Source organism: Equus asinus, chromosome 25 (assembly GCF_041296235.1).
Source record: "Equus asinus isolate D_3611 breed Donkey chromosome 25, EquAss-T2T_v2, whole genome shotgun sequence".
NCBI classification, from domain to species: Eukaryota; Metazoa; Chordata; class Mammalia; order Perissodactyla; family Equidae; genus Equus; species Equus asinus.
The window spans coordinates 55,699,644-55,717,967 of NC_091814.1; the positions used below are offsets into that span (position 1 = coordinate 55,699,644).

The following is an 18,324-nucleotide window of genomic DNA, read 5'->3' on the forward strand; positions in this document are numbered from 1 at the left end:
GCGTCTCCTGCATCACTCTCGCCCTGTATAATTCGTTCTTCCGCAGAACAACCAGAGTGTGCTTTTAAAATGCAAAGGAGATCATGTCCATTCCTACTTAAAACATTCTAAAGGCTTTCCGCCTACTTAAAATGAAATCCAGAATCTGGCTTTCAGAACCCTACAGGATCTGGCCCGGGTCTGCTTCCCCAACCTTGGCTCTTTCTGCTCCCCGCCCGGACCCTGCCCACCATGCTCTCGCCAAGTTAGTGGCCCTTTGGCTCCTTTTGCCAGCAGTGCCCTCTGCCAGGAGCACTCGCCCCTTGCTCTTCAGGGGGCTGGCAGCTTCCGGAGAGTTAGCGGTCAACTTATGAGCCTGGGGTAGAACCAGTACCTTGAAGATGCTGTTTCTGCTCCCCCCCCACCACCTGGCCACCCCACTTACAAACCACACACATTTCCAGGCAAGCCTGACAATCTCTAGACTTGGGGAAATTTTAAAAATACCTAACTCTCTTATTTTAGCCTGGGTGACAGAAGACTGAGTATGCCCAGGGTGAATTAGCCACTCTGCCAACCAACTGTCCTCCCACTGGGTGCGGCCCCCCCCTCAGTCTGCTTCCCACCTGCCTCCCAACTCCTCGTCCTCATCTCCGTGCCAGGGCCCACCGTCCCCCTCCCCTGCCCATCTTCTCCAGTCTACTGTAAGCAAGCTGGAGGCAGAGCCCTCGGCTGAGAGCACTTGGCAACCCCGCAGCCCCCTGGAGAGGCCTGCACAGAGTGCGGGCGCATCAGCCAGCAGCAGTGCTGAGACCAGGAGCGCTGAGAGCAGGCTGACTGTTAACTGAACAATGAGAGGACTACTCAGGAGTGGTCGCCGCAGCTACGAGCTGGTCACTCGGCAGCTGCAGCCTCGGGGAGCTGGTTCAGGGCTGTTCAGCTGTAGTCCCAACAGGGTGCCCATCAAATGCTTTAAACACCTGAAACATCTTCAAACATCCTCTCTACGCCCCCGGAATCAGAACCTCTGGGCTAGAGGCCCAAGAATCTGTATTTTCCAAAAGCACCTCCAGTAGGTCTAGTGTCTTGGGAATCACTTGCTCTGGGGCAGTGTTGCCCCAAACCTGCTCGATGATGTGTACCCTGCCCCAGGATGCCTGTGTTAAATATACAGATTGTGGGCTTCTCCTCTGGACATTCTGACTCACAACGTCTGGGCTGGGCCCAGGAATCTGATTTTCCTTTTTGAAACCCAGCACCCCAGGTGAGTTCTATCATCAGGGCCTAGTCCTGTGGATGCTTCAGACCTTCTGCCTTCTCTCAAACCCAGAGTCCCACCCCACGCCCCTCTCTCTAAGCAGCTGGCCTCATGCCCCACAGAGGCTGGCCACCAGCAGAACCCTCACTCTTCCACGTCACAGACTTGTGGAGTCCTCCTCCTTCCCTGCCTCACGCCCCCCCGCCCCCAGCTCCACGGGCCAAGCCGTCCTCACTGGGCTCAGCGCTTCCTTCCACACCGCTCACCCCCTCCCCCTCCCGGGCCTTCCCCACTCCATCACTCTGACAGTGCTTCCTCCCCTGCCTACAGACAGGCTCACACCACCCAACTCGTGTCACACAAAACTGCCTTCAGCTCAGAAATATTTGTAATGTCCATGCTACCACTTCCCACCTACCTCTCACCCTCAAACTCTGGTGTTTGGCTTCTACCCTCCCTAACTCCCATGGACGTTGAATGGAAATTTCTTTCTTGAAGGTCATCAACCAGCACAAGGGCCAAATCCAAGGGCCTTTCTTGGGGCTCAAGATCTTTGGTCTCCATGGCCCCAACATTATTTCCCACCTCCCTCTCCACTAGAAACTCAACCCAAGGAAGCACTTTCTGACAGTGGATTGGGCTGCCTGGAAAGGTAGTGAGTTCCCAGTCACTGGAGGTATTTAACAGATCGTGGATCCCTTGGAAGGGCTATTACAGGGGTGATTCAAGCCCTGGTGGGAGGTTGGGCTAGATGACCCTACAGGAGTCTATAATCTGGACCCCTTTGTCATAGATGGTGACATGGACACACAATGGGGCAGAAATCTTCAGGCCTTACTCAGGCCCAGGCCTCCTGCTTCCCAGGCAGAGCAGTTCCTGGAAGGCCGTCCTACATGCCAGTCTGGCCACTTAAGAATCAGCTGGGAGAGCTTAAAAATGCAAATTCCCAGGCCCCAGCCCAGCGATTGTGACTCGAAAGGCCATTGTGTCCCCGGCCTCCCCTAGCCACAGGGCTCCGACCAGCTGGGCACCAAGGGGAAAAAGAGGGGACCCAGGCCCGCACCTGCTTCTCTCATACTCCTGGCAGGCGGACGGCTGGGATCTGCTCCACACACAGCAGTAGCCACCTCCTAAAGCCCCTTCCTTTTATGGGAACAAAATCAGAGGCCCAGAGAGGGGAAGAGACTTTTCCAAGATCACATGGGCAGGCTCCATCTACGGGATTTCCATCCCTTCCCCACCAGCATCTCTCTCCTCTCCTCATTTCCCTCTGCTCCTACCTTCCCACCCTGTCGGCACAGTCCAGTCCCGAGCAAATGTCCTGGGGCAGTGGGAGAGCCAGGAGAGAAAGCTTCTCCTGCACCTTCAAGAAGTGAAAGGAGGCCACTTACCACATTGATGAAAACCATGGTGGCTGGCTTCACTTTTGAGGAGATGGGGATGGAAATAAGCCGACCCAGGGTGATGAAGCCCCAGAAGAGGCTGGGGAGGTAACCGGCCACCTTGTGTCCCACAGACAGGGGTTTCTCCACTGCATAGCTGTACACGAAGGCAGAATATGCCCCCTGTGGAGAGACAGGCCCTGCTGAGCACGCCTGCAGACCACACCTCTCAAAGGAAGCCGAGGCTGGGGCAGGCGTGCTATGGGCGCGGGGAGGACTGTCCTGCTCCTAGAGGCTCAGCAAAGGGTGAGCTGAGACACAGCTCGACACACAGGCCTGAGCTGAGAACAGACCCTGGGGTGCCACAGGTCTGGGGGTTCCAGGGAGGTGTCTCTGGATCTCCCCAGGGAGTCCCGAGGGATCTGGCATGCAAGCGTCCCACCACGCCTTCTGTATGAGGATTCCACAGAAGGTTTTTTGTTGAAGGAAGGTGCCGCAGCTAAACAACGGTGTGCACACGCATCCCACGTTACAAACGAGGGCAGGGAGAAGTCACTTGCCCAAGGTCACCCTGAGAGCTGGAAGTCAACCAGTACCGTCACGAGCACTTCCCACCAGGTCATCTAAGTTTTTCTGGCCTTCTCTTTGGAGAGTCCCTCATATGGCAATCAGTTAGTCAGCCATTCAAAACTGTCTTAATCTAATCCTAAGAGATTTCTGGAAACAGGCACTAAATAGGGCCCAGGTCCTGCCTGCAGCTTGTTTACATTGTGGCTTGAGAAGCCCAGGATTGGAGTGAGTTCCAGGAAGCCGAGTGCCCCGAGGTTTATTTGGAATGACCTCTACTTGAGGGGACAGGGCTCTGCTCCTTTGAAAAAGCGTGGGGAGCCTGTCCTCAGCAACAAACCAGGCAGGCCCCCATCCAGAGTCAACAAAAATGAAAACAAATGGCCGGGACAGAAGACCATAGTCTCACGGGGCTGTGAACGAACTGGAGACAGTCTTCCCCGGGACTTTTATTTAGTTTGAATTCCCAAGTTGACTGTAAGACATGTGAGGTCTCTAGGGAACCTGGGTGCTCCTCCTTCCCCTCACCGTCCCCAGACTCGAGCTTGATAAGGGCACCCTCCGAACGCAGGCTCACCGTCATCCCATCGGTCATGAACAGCACCAGGGCGGCTGTGATGTGGATGGCAAAGAAGGAATACGGGGCTCCTTTGAAGTTCTTCCTCTGGCAGCAGCTGAACAGGTCCCCGTGCCCTGGGTGAGACACAGGAACAGGGGTGAGTCTCAGCTACTGCTCCCCTCACTCTGCACACCCAGAGGAAGTGGCTGAATGAAGAGCCCCGGCAGGATCGGAGACCCCTCACTACCTCCCACCTTCTCTAGCTTCCAACCATCTGTTAGGGAGAGCCCCTCCACATCTCATAGTCCTGGTGGAAGCAAGGCTCAGAGAGGTCAAGTAACTTGCCCACACTGACACAGGTGGGGTTAGGCAGAATGGCGGTTGGAGCCAGAAGTCTGCCTTCCTCATTCTCCTGGCCAGGTTGCTCCATCTTCTGCCTCAGGAGACCATTAAGTGCCAAGGTGTTTTTTTCCAACCATTATCACCTGTGATCTGCATTCAGCCTGGGGGTGGGGTCCTAGGGAAGCCTCATTGTGGGGCTGTGAGCACAGAAGCTCACGAGAGCCCCTACCTTGGTGGGGCTGACACTTTGGGGGCAGCGAGGAAGCGTCTTCCTTCTCAGGAGGCTGCGTCTCCAGGGCGAGCTCGTCCGCAGACAGGAGCAGGGGCCTCCTCTGAGGGCAGCAGGTCAGCAGCCGCTCTTTGGACAGCAGAAACAGCACCGCCAGGGGCACCGGGAGCTGGAGGTGAGCAGCGGTCAGGAGAGCCCTGTTCCCACAGGGCTCCCCCTCCCACGCCAGGCCCACTGCTTCCACCTCCACACAGGTGTAGGGCACGCACAGGGTCTGCGCAGTCCTGGGAGAAGACAGCTCTTTCTTACGGGGGCCACCTAAGAGCCATCCCCAGCTAATGCAGCCAGGTGCCTTGACCCGGGGCAGGCTGGTGCAATTGCTGCCCCATCTTAACCACATCCGCCTCCCTGGGACAGGTACTCATCACATGCAAAGCTTGGCCTCGTGCCGTACCTCTGCTGGCACCTCTGCTGGCACAGGAGAGGTGCCAGAGGCTAACTCATTTCTAACGGCCTGAACAGCGCTGGCGCTGGCTCCCACCCTTCAGGCTGTGAGACCCCGTGACGATTTACAAACTTTTCATTTTGTTCATCGCAGCTCTATAAAATGTGCTAGGCAGAATTACCCTCATTTTCCAGACGGGGAAAATGAGGCTCACAGTTGTCACTTAGTCATCACCTGTTACAACTGGAAGAGACCTGAGCAGTAAGCTGGAGGCCCAGAGTGTTAGCACCCAGTCACACGGCGGACGCGGGGCAGGGCTGGACTGGGGCCCAGGCATCCCACAGCTGTGGGTGCCGTCTCCACCTGAGGGGCTATCTGGGGCACTATACCCGAGGAAGGCACAGCGACTGTCCTCAGGGGCTGTCTGGGTGACATTACCCCCCGGGAGGGCACAGAGGCTGTCCTCAGGGGCTGTCTGGGTGACATTACCCCCCGGGAGGGCACACAGGCTGTCCTCAGGGGCTGTCTGGGTGACATTACCCCCCGGGAGGGCACAGAGGCTGTCCTCAGGGGCTGTCTGGGTGACATTACCCCCCGGGAGGGCACACAGGCTATCCTCAGGGGCTGTCTGGGTGACATTATCCCCCGGGAGGGCACAGAAGCTGCCCTCAGGGGCTGTCTGAGTGATATTAACCTCTGGGAGGGCACAGAGGCTGTCCTCAGGGGCTGTTTGGGTGATATTACCCCCCGGGAGGGCACAGAGACTGTCCTCAGGGGCTTGGTGTCTGGAAAACAGAGACATGGGCTCCTTTTGATTGAAAAAATGCCAACTACAAGCAATACGCACACACAAGCTTAAGGGTCCGCTCACTGCCATTTACCTCAAGCCGCTTAGGCGTTCCGAGCTCCCCAGAGCCCCACGGACGCCTCCTGCTCCACCGCCCCCCAGGGCGCCCTGCCGGCACTGACCCCCCTCGCTGCCAGGAAGCGCCTCACGCCTAACCTCTGCCCTTCCTGCTGCACCTCCCCCCGTTCCTCCTGCCTAGGAAAGAGAGGGAGCCTGGGGCCCGCAGAAGCTTCCCAGGCTGACAGGCTTCTCTGGGCTCACAGGCAGAGCAGCGGGGAGACGTGGAAGTCAGCGCACTGCCAGCCCCTGCCTGGTGCCGCTCAACAGGAGCCTCCCCTTCGCCTGGAGCCAGGCTGGCCCATCCGGGCATTTCCCCATGCCCCCGCCCTATCGCTCCTCTGTGGGCACCTTGGGAGCCTCGTCCACACTCCAAAACAAGTTAAAGTCAGACCTCCTTCCCCTCAGTGGCCTTAGAGACACAAAGTGGGCCTGAGTGGGAGGAAAACAGCCCTGCCCTCAGGAGTCCCAGGTCTGAAGGGGGAGACAAGCCCTCCCTCCAGTCTGATGGGGGAAACAGGAAACCCACATGCAGAGGCCTGCGGTGGCAGAGTGCCCGGGTGAAGGCCAAGGGGAAACAGCTGTACAAGAGGCGATCGCTCAGGTGGGGCTTTCCAGGGAGACGGCCAGGGGGAAAGGCTTCACAGGGCATTGGCTTGCGGGGCGCAGGAACACACACGATCAGCATAAGAAGCCCATTCAGGGAGGCAGAATGCCAGGTGGGCTGTGCCTCTGTGTGGGTGGGGGTGGGTGTGTGAGCACGTGTGCAAGTGCGTGCCCACATGCATGCACAGCGCCATTCTCTTCTGTGCTGGAGTGTTTATCTTCAGACACAAACCAATGGAAACAGCCCGGAAACCCTGCAGCAAACACAGTGCCTGCACCTTGTGGGGCCGAGCAAACAGCCCTCAGGCTCAGGCTGGGCCTTCCGGCTTCCCAGTCCTGGAGGCACAGCCTTGACACTGCACCAACAGTGCTCCTGCCCTACGCTGGTCCCCTTGGAGGGCACAGGCCCCAAAGTGGGCCTGGCAGAAAAGGGAAGGAGCAGAGGGAGAGGGGTGTGTTTTTGAGAGGCCCCAGCGAAGATTCTGCTACAGAAGTTACAAAGGAGAAGAAAGAAAGGAAAAATGAGCAGTGACCATGGGGCGGCAGGGCGGAGGTTTGTGCGGGAGTCAGGGTTCCGGCCCGGCCCTGCCTCTTGCTAGGCCCGATCAGGGCCCCAACTGAGCCGGTGTCACCCTGCTGCTCAGTGGGCCTGGGTGGTCTCAAAGGCCCCTTTCACGCTGCACATGCGGCATCACTGAGGCCCAGCAGTAGCTGGGCAGGGGGTAGTGCCTGAGCCCAGGCTGCCTGCCTCTGGACAGCTGATGAGTTGGCCTGGTGCAACAAGAGGCTCTTAAGTCAGGGTGGCAAGCTGTGCGGTGCCTCCATCCCGCAGCCAGGCCAGCACTCCCCACCCCAGCCCACCCTGCGCCCAAGCCAGGAGGCCAGGGCTGGTCCCGTGTTCATAACAGTCCTTCCCAAGCTAGAGGGGGGAGAGCAGAACCCACCACTCTCTGGCTGCAGCCTGGGCTAATGTAGGGGAACTCCTCTTGGGTTGCAGAGTGCCAGAGGAGGTTTCCAGAAGGGATCCGAGTCAGTGCTGACGTGGCAGGGGAGGATGAGAGCCAGGGGTACAGAGGGGCCTCAGTGAGGGGCCCAGTCACGGTGAGGTGGTCTCTCTGCTCTGCTCCCACCAAGGCAGCCTTGGCAGGCAGGGTCATCTCGCGTCTATCCCCCGGCTCACAGGAGCCCACCTCACAGCAGGCACAGGGGACTCCCACCAGAGACTGAGGGTCCCAGAGAGGAGCGTGACACGGCCTGCAGTGCTCCCAGCTCTGCTTCATCTGACCTGGGAGGAAAAGAGCTGGTTTCCCATGGAGCCTCAGACGGCCTGAAGGCTGGCCCTGACGTCATTGTGCTAAACCTGCTCAGGCACCGCTCTGCCTGCCTTACAGTCTCGACCACAGGAAGTCACGACTGAAGGACCTTCCGGATGATCGCTCACCACCCTCTTAGTGTGCAGATGAATCCCTGGGGGTCAGTTCTCCCCTCTGCTTGCCTTCCTGAGGTCACACCTCAGCCCCAGCACCTTGCTCAGAATCAGAAGACTCTGCACTGGGAGCTCATATGGACAGGTATGTGTGACTGTCCCCACCCAGCCCTGTCCCATTGGCACTCACATTGATCAGGGCCATGATCCAGAAGGCATAGGACACACGGGTCCCTGCCCCGTCCTGCGGGGGTGGCCCAGGGAGCGACTGGTTAGACCAAGGCCGTGCGTCAGCATGGTGCTGGCCCAGGACCCGGGATGCGTGGAATAGGTGGCTGCCGGAGCTGGCGTTGGCTGTGTTATTGGCAGGCAAACAGCTGGCCTCAGACAGGAAGGGGTCCGCGATAAGAGGGCTCAGCAGAGCCCCAAAGCCCACAAAGAAATGGAGAACCTGTGGAGGGAGGAGAAATGGAGGGTGGGGGATGGCTCAGGCTTTATCCCCCACGCCCTGTGTCCCATCTGGGGCGCCCCACCTCGCTCCAGCATGGGGAGCAACAGGGAGCGGGAGGCGGGAGACGGGAGGGAGGAAGCTCCTCTCAGCCACCTTCCTAGCCTGGGTAACTTGGTGACAGTGGCCAACCCCTCCTTCACTCTCCCTTCTTTCCCAAACCTTAACCCCTGACGGGGCTGTTCCCATGTTAGTATCCACCACCTCACACCCCAAAGGCAAGTGGGCTTTAATAAAGAGAAAGGCTGAACAGCTAAGTGGGAAGAGAAGGAAGGAAGAAGAAATAAGATGACAGCGAGCCCTCCCATCACGCCACTTCCCAGTTCACGAAGAACCTCCTCTCATCAGCATGTGGCCTCCGGTGGCCACCCTGCAGTGCCGGAGGGGTCATCGCCCCATCCGAGAGATGAGGGGACTCAAGTCCAGAGAAATTGAGCAACTGCCCAGGGGTCCCAGGTGGGCATGGCCACACTCAACTGAGACCTTGGTGCTCTTTCTCAGTCACCACCCCGGCCCAAGGAATAGATACTTAGCCCCAGGGAGAGGGCCGAGATGGAGGGGGCTGGGAGAGACAGACAGAGCCCAGGGAGCTCCCCTGTGCCCTCCCCCCCGCCCGGCCCCACTCCCGCCGTGGGCTGACCTGGAGGAAGACGGCCGAGTCCTTCTGGTACATCCTCACCAGCTGCATGTTGGCCACCGTGTCGATGCAGCCCATGGCCAGGCCGGCCAGCGCCATGACGGAGGCCAGCACCTTCACGTCACGACAGAAGGGGATGACGGCAAACACCAGGGAGATGGCCAGAGAGGAGGTGAAGAGGGCCCATAACGACTGGGCCAGGCTGAGGAGCAGAGGGGTGAGGTCAGTGGAGGCGGCTGGCGCCCCTGGAACGAAGAGCCCCCTCTTTGTCCTCCAGTGGCTGAGTGGTCACGGGGAAGCTGAGACATCTCCGCCAGCCTCTGGTAGAAGCAGAAGGCGCTTTGGAAGAAGGCTGTCACTCATTAGCTACGGGCTGTGCGTGAGATGTCTGATATGTCTCGGTCTCCTCGGATAACAACCCTGACCGCACAGGTGGCTGTGACAACTGAAGACAGTCTGTAATGCCGTGCCACGGGCACCTCACAAGGCCCAGCTGCTATTATTTTACTCATAGGCAGGTTCTCATTGTTTTCTTAGACTTTGAATTGTTTACTTACAAACAATGTGCATCCCTCTCAGGGGATATTTCCATCCCTCTCAGGGATGGCGTGAGGGCAAGCTGCTTTGAGCATTGCAAGGGAACAGAGTCAAATGCATGAGACAGGAGGTGGGACCTGGGATGGAACCTGGACCCAAAATTCCCCGAGCTGGGCTGCAGTCTGCCCTCCCCACGCAAGAGTGGAAAACGTCTGCAGGCACCAGGCCTGAGCTGCCTGAACCAAAGCGCACAGCCCAGGTATTTGGGTAATTTGGTGACCTCTCCATGGACAGAGGTCTCGGGCTCTGTGCCTGGCAAGTGTCCAGAAGGAAGGCCCTGTGGCCGTCCCCACAGAGAAGTGTCTGAGTGGTGACCTTCCCCCCACCCTCCAGGAGCCCATAGGAGGCAGCTGAAGGCCTGCCCCACCATGAGTGATGACGGCCCGAGCGAATGGGTGCATGGAGTAGCTGAGGCTCCGCCCAGTGAGCAGACGCTGAGACAGGGAGGGGGCCCTGGATCCTCTGGGACCAGTCTGAAAGGCAAACTGGGGGGGGTGGGGGGGGGCGGGGCAGGAGACTGGGTAGCAAGAAGGTGCTGGAAGGGAGGTTGTGGAGGAACTTTCTCTGACTATGAAAAGTCGGAAAGCCCCCACACCCTCCATCTGGCTACTGGACCTGGGTGTGGAGGTGCCTATGTGGCAGAAAGGCCTGTCTGAGTTTCCAGCACATTGAAGAAAAGAGGGAGGCCCCTAGGAGCCCCCAGGCTCTGCTACTTTTTTCCAGGAGATTCTTGCCTCTGACCCCCTGGGCTCTCAGCTTTCCATCTTGTCCCATCTTTGATTAAAATCCTTTATAGGAAGGGTTCTGCTGATAGCAACAGCTCGTTATTTTCTCTTTCTGCTTCCCAGGCTGATCTGCCGGGGAGATTACTGCCTGTCCCCAGCTCAGAGCTGTGAGGGGGAGGAGGGACTCACTTTACCCAGCATTGGGAGGGAAACAGGGGGGTGGTATTGTGGGAAGGCCTGTCATGGTCCCTCCCGACCCCCTCGTTCCTCTCGGCATCACTGCTCTGCCGGCCGAGCACGGACAGCCCGGGCTGCCCACTGAGTTCACGTGTTTCTGCTTCCCGCAAGCTGGGAGCCATGCCTCACTGCCCTCCGCGGCCCCGGCAGAGGAGAGGCCCACACTCTACGGGCTGATAAAAACGGCAGGCTCTCACAGCAGCCCTTTTCCCCTTCTGTTCCTGCACAAAATAGACTAGGCAGCCTCCTGGGTGGCCTGACGTCAAGGATAGCAAGAGGGTCCCGTCTCCCCCTTAAATGTTCCCCCACTGACCCGGTACACGGACCTGACAGTCCCACCACCTCGCTCAGCACTGGGTGGTGAAGCACAGATGCGCTAAGTCAAGGGCAAACACTCCTGTGAGAGTTTACATGTTATCGCTGTGGCCCTGGAGAGCTTGACAGTGGCTAACAAGCAGTCCCGTGGCAAAGTCCCGAGGGAACGGGGCCTGGGATCAGCAAACTGAGAGGGAAGGAGCTGCGGGAAAAGAAAATGGTAACTAACACTACCGTGCACACGGGACAAAGAGCATCTGTCTACAGTGTCCAAGACATCTGGTGCACGCGACAACGCCGTGAGGGAGACTTTGCGATGGTGCCTATCTGACCCATGAGTAAACTGAGGCTGAGAAACGCTAAGAAAGTAGCTGACAGAGCCTGACTCAAACCCAGGTCTTCTGACTTGATATTCCCTATCCCACGCTGCTTCTCCACGGAGGAGTGTGTGTGCAAGTGCGAGTGTGTAAAAACGCTGCTGCTGGGCCACAGACCCCTACAGGCTGGAGAGCGAGGTGGCCAGCAGGGAACACAGGCCACATCCTGCAGACCCCTGGTCTCAGGGAGCAACGGTGAACAGTCGCCGGAACACGAGCCCCAGCGGCCCCTCTGCCAGCATCATGGGAGCTCAAATGCTCCCTCTTATAACTGCTGGCTCCATTGCGGGCTTCCCACGGCATGTGCTGCCGCCCGTCCACTGCGGGACCCCATGCCCAGACGGCGCTTGGCTCTGAGAAGGTGCTCCGGGCAGGGGTGCTAGATGCTGCTGATGAAACGGGAACAGAGCTTGAGGGAGGCTTGTCCCGTCACCCCACATGGGATGGCCAGAGGAAGGGGGCTGCAGACTGTCGAGATCCTGGTGTGGGCATTGGATGGGGGTGACAGAGAGAGAGAGACGGAAGCAAAGAGATGAAGAATAAAGTCGGGCAGGTTGACAGAAAGGTGCTGGGTGAACAGCAGGAGGCTCGGGGTTGGAGAAGGGCTGGTGGCCAGTGGGCTGCCCCGTGCAGGCCTCTCTTCTCTTCTCTCCCATTTGTACCCTCTCCCCTTCTCATTCTTAAGATGCCCACGGGGGCTTTTCGTTCCCAGGCCCAGTGACAGGCGGGAGAGCTGTCAGGCCGAAAGGAGAGGCTGGACGGAGCCTGGCCCGGGAAGCTCCCTCCCCGCATCGCCTGCCAACGCCTGGGCTGTGATGTGAACTTGCCACCCTGCCAGCTGGGGCTGGGGAGGGCCGAGCCCGTCCTGGGGCTGGGGTTCCTGGCCATCAGTGGGATGGAGACCTGTTCCCAGTAAACGGTGACAGCTGCACCACAGGAAACCTTGTTTGGAACCCCCCACCCTCAGCAGGCTGTGCCTGGGCATTCCAGAAATCAGCCTGAACAAATTTCTTTAGAATGGTATGTTGTTGCCAAGTAAAAAGGAGTCCCAGATACATCCCAGAGCCAGACTGAAATACACTAATTGGTGCGGTCACTTAATGGTTTGGTCAACAGCCCCTTCCAGGAATGTGAGTAATTGAAAATTATAGAATAATAATGTGGAAACAGCTTTGGCAGCACGGATGTGGTGGGGTTTGCAATCAGGAGACCGGTCCTAGGCCCACCTCTGCCACTTCCCAGCAGTGTGGCTTGGGGCGAGCCACTTACACTCAGCCCCTCTGAGCCTCAGTTTCCTCCTGTAAAGTGAAGACAGTAAGCTCTGCCTCGTGAGGCTGCCTTGAGGGGTGAGTGTGATGTTACAATGCGCAATCACTGGGCTCTTCCCCTGGCACCTGCAGAATGCCCTGCCCGATGCTCACCCCTTCCCTGCTGGCCCCAGGCTCCCCCAAAGATCACTGCCAGGCCCAGAGAAGTGCGCTCAGCAGAAAGGGTCCTGGATTCCCCCAGGCCCTGCCTCTGTGCCTGCTGCAGGGCCCACGGGGCGACCCCGGGTGGCTGGTCCAGGAACTGCTAGCGAGGCAACAAGGACCCAAGAGTCCTCTCCTTCATTTTACAGAGCAGGAGACAGGCCAGAGCGGGGAAGAGCAGAGTACTGCCGAGCCAGCTTTCTGATGCCCAATCCAGGCAAAGGCCATTGGAGTGAATGTCCTTCCCCTGGTCTTGGGTTCAGAGGTTAATTCAGGCCAGTGAGAGGAAGAGCCCCACGCCCTCAAGGCACGCAGAGACCCAGGAATGGTCTAGGCCGTCTAGGGATCCCTTCCTCAGGAAGCCTGAGAATGTCGAGTTACTCATTAATGGCTCCACACGGAAGGTGCAAATGCGGAGGGAGAGCAGGGAGCCAGGTCCTGCCCCAGCCTGGCACAGGCTCTGCTAGAGGGGCCTGCCCGGCCAGTTTGCTGTGTGACCTTGAGCACACGGCCCCTGACAGCCCCGTGCTCTGCCATACCCAGAGGGCACACGTGATTGCCTTGACCTGGCCTTGCAGTGGGCGCTGGCCCTCCTGGGGCTGTGAGAGGAAAGGCTGCTTGGCTCCCAAACAGCGGAAGGGCTTCAGCAGTAAGGTGTCAGCCAGCCCGTCTGACCCTCCACTCCCCAAGGTGGGGAAGAAAGCTGGTGAGGCCCAGCCCCAGGCCCCCAGTGTGACTGACCCCAGGGCAGGCACTGACCCCAGGGCAGACACTGACCCGAGGGCAGACACTGTCAGTCTGCTCACACTCTTGCTTCAGGGATCCTCCTGTCCACCCTGGAAGATCTCCTTCTTTGAAGGACCATGGCAGAGGGCCACAGCGCAGAACCGAGGGAGACCGAGGGGCATCCCCAGCCCTTCTCCACCCTAAAGGGGCAGGCAGCCCCGGAGAGCAGTAGGGGCCTAGGACAAGAAACCAGGAGACAAGGAACCCCCTGGCAGCTAGGGCAGGCTGGAGACTGCAGAACAAGCCAGGGAGAAAGGGAAGGGAAATATGGCTGAATAATATTCCATCGTGTGGACATACCACATTTTGTTTGCCCATCCACCCAATGATGGACATTTGGGTTGCTTCCATTTTTTGGCTACGAGGAATAATGCTGCTATGAACATTCATGTGTAAGTTTTTGTGTGGATACATTTTCAGTTCTTTGAGATATGCGCCTAGGAGTGGAATTGCTGCAGGGTCATATGGTAACTCTGTGATGAGAAGGGTTTTTAAAGCAATGACCATGCCTGGTGCCAGCCCCCTGGTGGGCTTTCGGCCCAGGTTTGTTGCATGCTGAAAGGTGGAGAGGCTGCAGGAGGGAGAGGCAGAGGCTTTCCAGACGGAAGACTAACCAGGGCCCAGCTCAGAAGAAGGAGCTGGCTTTTGCACTGTGTTCCAGGGATGCAGAGGGCCAGCATCTTGGGAAATCCTGCATGGAAGACTGGGTTTCATGCAAGGGGCAGGAGGGAGTCAGAGCTGAGTTTTGGGCAAGGCAGGACTTGCAGGAATTCAAGAAAAAATAAAGGTAGAGAAGGAGATAGTGAATAGGGCAAAAAGAGGAAGAAGTCAACAAGTCTTTAATTAAGAGGGTGCAGGCAAGGGAGAGGACAAGGGGAGACTGGGAGAAGGCTGGGGAGCCTCTGGAAGCCATTTATCTACCTGACACCTTTGAGACAAAGGGGTCTACCCAGGGTGGTTAGACAGGTCCCCAAGAAACCAGAAAAAAACCCGAGGCTCTTGTCTAAACACCTCCTCCTCCTTCCTGTTTGACAAAGCACATACCTAGACACCCTGCCAACCAGGTGGCTTCGTGTTCTTCTCTTCTCTGAATGGTTTCCTGCTCACAATAAGCAAGACTTTCCCAAGGAAGGTCTAGTCCAGATTCTTCAGGCTGTAACTGCACCCCCTTCTTTCTAGGCCTGCATTTGGCAGCCTCGTTCAAGATCTCTGTCTATGCTAGAAGCCAGAGAGAGCCAGAGCGAGAGCACGAGCTGGTCCTGCCCTGAGCAGAGGGCTCCTGTCCTCCCCTGCACCCACTCTAACAGCCAAGGCCCTCCACACAGAGTCCTTCTAATGCACAACGCTGGCAGCCAGGGCCAAGCAGTAGGCAGGACTTGAGCAGGAACCCTAGAGAAAGAGGCACTGCCTCGACTCTCCGCCCCCACGCACCGTCCCTGCGCGCTCTCCCCGTCCCCCGCAGCAGCTGGCCCTTGGTCTGTTAAACCAATCCCCCTCCAGTCCCAGCCAGCAGTAATCGCTTCCACGGAAAAGCACTCACAGGGGTATTAGCATTTTAACTGAGACGTGGAGAGGAGAGGCCGCGAGCAGCTTTAGAGACTGGTTTGGGGGGGGGGGGCGGCCTGTTTGTTCTGTTTGTTGTGGGGGATGGGGGACTGTGATGAGCTGCCCAGCCCTGGCTAGGTGGTGACTCTCGTCTGCACACAGGCCACCCCCGTGATATCCCTGCATTGCCACTGAAGTCTGCTTTGCTCTTAGCCAAAGGAAAGGGCTCTTGATGACATCTTGTCTTGGGGGTAAGAGGACTGAGGTTCAGAATTTAAACCTGAAACACTGATAGGCCCTACTCCCCGCCCTCCCCACCCCCACCTCTCAGATCCTAGCTAGAAGCTCCAGAGGCCCACAGTTTCCTCCCCAGGAGTATCAGCTCAGGAATACGCAGCCCGTGAGTATTCATAGGGATCCTCATGCCGTGTGGGTGCCTGGCGAGTATATAGTGCATAACTTGTATCCTGCAGAGTTGAAGCTGACTGCTCATAAAGCAAGAGGCATTGCCAAAGTATCTGGTTCTAGCGGCATATGCCTGGATTCAAATCCTGACTAGGCCTCTTAACAGCTGTGTGACTTGGGGCAAATTTCTGAACCTCTCTGTGCCTCAGCTTTCTTATGCATAAAATGGAGATAACAGTACTCCTCTACAGGGTTGTTGTAAAGATTAAATGAGTTGATACACGTGAGGTACTAAGAACAGGGCCTGGCACTAAGTGCTCAATATTATTGTTACCATTATCACTTTCTTTTCTGTGAGCTGGTTTCCTGCTAAAAGACCCTTTCCACTGCCTGCCCAGAGCCGCCGAGGAGTGAGTAACCCTGAGAGAAGCACAAAGCAAAGGAGGAAGAGATGGCCCAGCTGGAGGGGATCTCTGCTGCCTTCACAAAACCTGGCACGCCAACCTGCCATTTAGAATTACCCTCATCCCCTTCCTGTTCTTTGCACTACACATGTTCCTAAGAAGTTCCAGGTAAGGGAGCTTCTGCAAGTCACAGCACTTAAAAAAAACCAAACAGAAAACACCCTGATAGGCTTCTAATTAAACCACTAGGCAGAATCAGAAGGGACCTTGAGCTGCTTCGTAAGATTTCCTGAGTCTCACATGCATCCAGTCCTATACAAAATCCACAGAAACACCAGCATACACAAGGAGACTTGCTTCTTAAGGGAATTTTTCAGTGTACAAGAGGATTTTGGCCATGGGGATAATCACTCCCTAACGGATGACGTTTTGTCAGTTGGGTGGCTTCAAGTGGGCTCTGTCTCTGTGACACCTGTACTCCTCTCTCATCTCTGGAAGTGAGATGGACAGGAAAACCCACCCTCATGGACACCTCTAGGAGTGAGCCAAAGGGCAAGAGCCCTAGGCCCAGATGGCCCCCTGAGGTTTCCCGGGGATAGCCCAAGCGTTCCCAGGCCATCTGCTTGCTTGCGTCCATGCAATCCAGGAAACCCCCCAGCCAGGAGCTGGGGCTAGGGAAGTCTCTTGCAGCCTATGGCTTGCAAATCTTCTCTGCTCTGCTTTGGGTCTGTTTTCCCAGCTGCACTAGGAAAATGAATATTGCTGGCTTTCCAAAGGACTCCAAGGAGGTGGCCCTGTTCAATTCGAGTAAGAGAATCAGGCTCTGCAATGGTATCCAAAACGGTATCTCTGGGGCATGGCAGGCAAAGTCCAGAGCCCGGCCCTTGGGCAGAGGCCAGGGAGGAGTAACATGGTGGGGAGTGGAGGGGGACCCCTGCACCAAGGATGGAAGCGCCCTTACCAAGCTTTGGGTGAAACACCTGTGCCTCCCCCCATGGCCCTAGCGGGGAGGTCCTGTATGTCTGCGAAGCAGAAGGGTTCTGCCTCCAGGGGCCAATACAGGAACCCTGGCCCCCTCAGGAGCAGGACCACACAGGACCCTCCAGCCCCGTGGCCACCGGGAAAGGGAAGGGACAGCCTGTGTCGGCTGGGCTGGAGCTGACAATTAAGTGGAGCGCGCCCCAGGGCGCTCGTCAAGCCGCAGCAAGCTCTGGCACCTAGAGTGGCCCCTGAGGCTACACTCCCACTTTCCTGCCCCCACCCCCTTCCAACTCCGCTCCGGCAGCAGGGGCTACAGACACACCTTGGACCTCCCACCTGGGCAGACTCCACCACTCCGCTCCCCAGGGGTGTGGGTGGGGGGAACAGGCGTGAGACACGGTGTACCCCTCACAGGGGTGAGCGAAGGCAAGTAAATAATCCAGAAGTCACCTTCAGTCCCTGGAGAGAGTTTCCGGGGAGAGCTGGGGTGGGGGAGGAGGCAGCCCTTCGGCTCAGGCGGCGCGGCTGGCGGAGCCGGGAGGGGTGGTCGCCGCTGCCAGGAGGCGGGGGCAGCGCCGAGGGCGGCGGGAAGGGAAGGGAAGGGAAGGGAAGGGAAGAGAAGGGAAGGGAAGGGAGGTTGGGGGGTGGGCGCGGAGTGCGGGCGGCAGCGGGGCGCGGGCGCGGGCTGGCACTCACGTCCTCTTGCAGACGCCCCCGAGGGCGCTGCCCAGCAGGAGGCAGAGCTGCTGCGAGAAGAATACCCAGGAGATCTGGGGCAGCGAGCTGTGCGTCTGGCAGCGCAGGTCCAGCAGCGTGGGCCCCAGGAAGGCGATGCACAGGCCGAAGCTGAAGAAGACGCTCCAGTAGGTGAGCGTGGGCTGCAGGTTGCGGCGGAGCAGCCCCGACACGCGCCCGTCGCAGCCCATGGTCCCGCTGGCGGGCTCCCGGCTGCTGGCCCGAGCGCGCGGTGCCCAAGTGCCGCGCCGCCCGCGGAGGGCCGCTCGGGCCCGGGAGGCCGGCGGCCGGCGGGAGGGGCGGGGAGGGGCCGCCCCGCGAGGGCCCCGCCCTCGGGCCCAGGGAGCGGCGGGGCGCCTGTGCGGCCCCGCGGGCTCCGCGTCGGGCCCGCGCCTTCCGCGTGCGGCGCCGGGCGCAGGCCTCCCCCTCCTTCCCGAACACACAGGCTCCCCTCCTCGGGCAGCGGGAGAGCGCCCAGGAGCCACTCCTCACTCCCACCCCCTCTCCCGCCCAGCTCCCCTCCCACCAGCCTCCTTATGCAGCCCGGAGGGTCGGAGGGGCCTGCGTGCCCATTTTAGAGCTGGGCAAGCTGAGAGCTCGAGACGTCCTGTATGGACGCAGAGACTGGAGCTGGGATCTTCCGGCGCCTCGCCTAGGCTGGGGAGAGCTACAAGCCCGCCCCAGACAGCAGCCTGGCCTGGGCTCTGGCGGTGGAGGAAAGCACCAGCTCTCCCCCCTTAACCCTGAGGGCTTCACAGATGGACTCCGAGGGTCTGACAGTGCCCCCATCTTCCCCCGGAACAGAAGGCAAATCTCCTACATACTTTCTTTTTTCTTGGGAGGGTATTCATGGCTTTCATTAGAAGCTCAAAAGGGTAAGCACAGTGCCCTTTAAACGGAAAACCC

At 58.5% G+C, this 18,324-nt stretch overlaps 1 protein-coding gene and 1 long non-coding RNA gene across 3 annotated transcripts in view; one reads left to right on the forward strand and one right to left on the reverse strand.

The window, feature by feature from the left end:
- MFSD4A (major facilitator superfamily domain containing 4A) overlaps nt 1-17,800 on the reverse strand; it is a 30,675-nt gene extending 12,875 nt beyond the window's left edge. Inside the window, exons 1-6 of one of the 2 annotated variants that reach the window (XM_044758584.2) lie at nt 17,380-17,800; nt 8,846-9,044; nt 7,888-8,148; nt 4,317-4,485; nt 3,764-3,879; nt 2,629-2,802 (exon numbers count right to left, since the gene is read on the reverse strand). In XM_044758584.2, coding sequence (XP_044614519.1) covers nt 2,629-2,802; nt 3,764-3,879; nt 4,317-4,485; nt 7,888-8,148; nt 8,846-9,044; nt 17,380-17,609 — 1,149 coding nt within the window. In that variant the 5' untranslated portion in view covers nt 17,610-17,800. The remainder of the gene's footprint in view (nt 1-2,628; nt 2,803-3,763; nt 3,880-4,316; nt 4,486-7,887; nt 8,149-8,845; nt 9,045-17,379) is intronic. The other variant, XM_070497701.1, reaches the window with a different exon arrangement.
- Nucleotides 7,705-16,535, forward strand: LOC123280804 (uncharacterized). Its single transcript, XR_011498265.1, has 3 exons — nt 7,705-7,842; nt 15,697-15,870; nt 16,442-16,535. It is a non-coding gene; the product is annotated as an uncharacterized lncRNA (long non-coding RNA).
- Nucleotides 17,801-18,324: the final 524 nt, after the last annotated feature.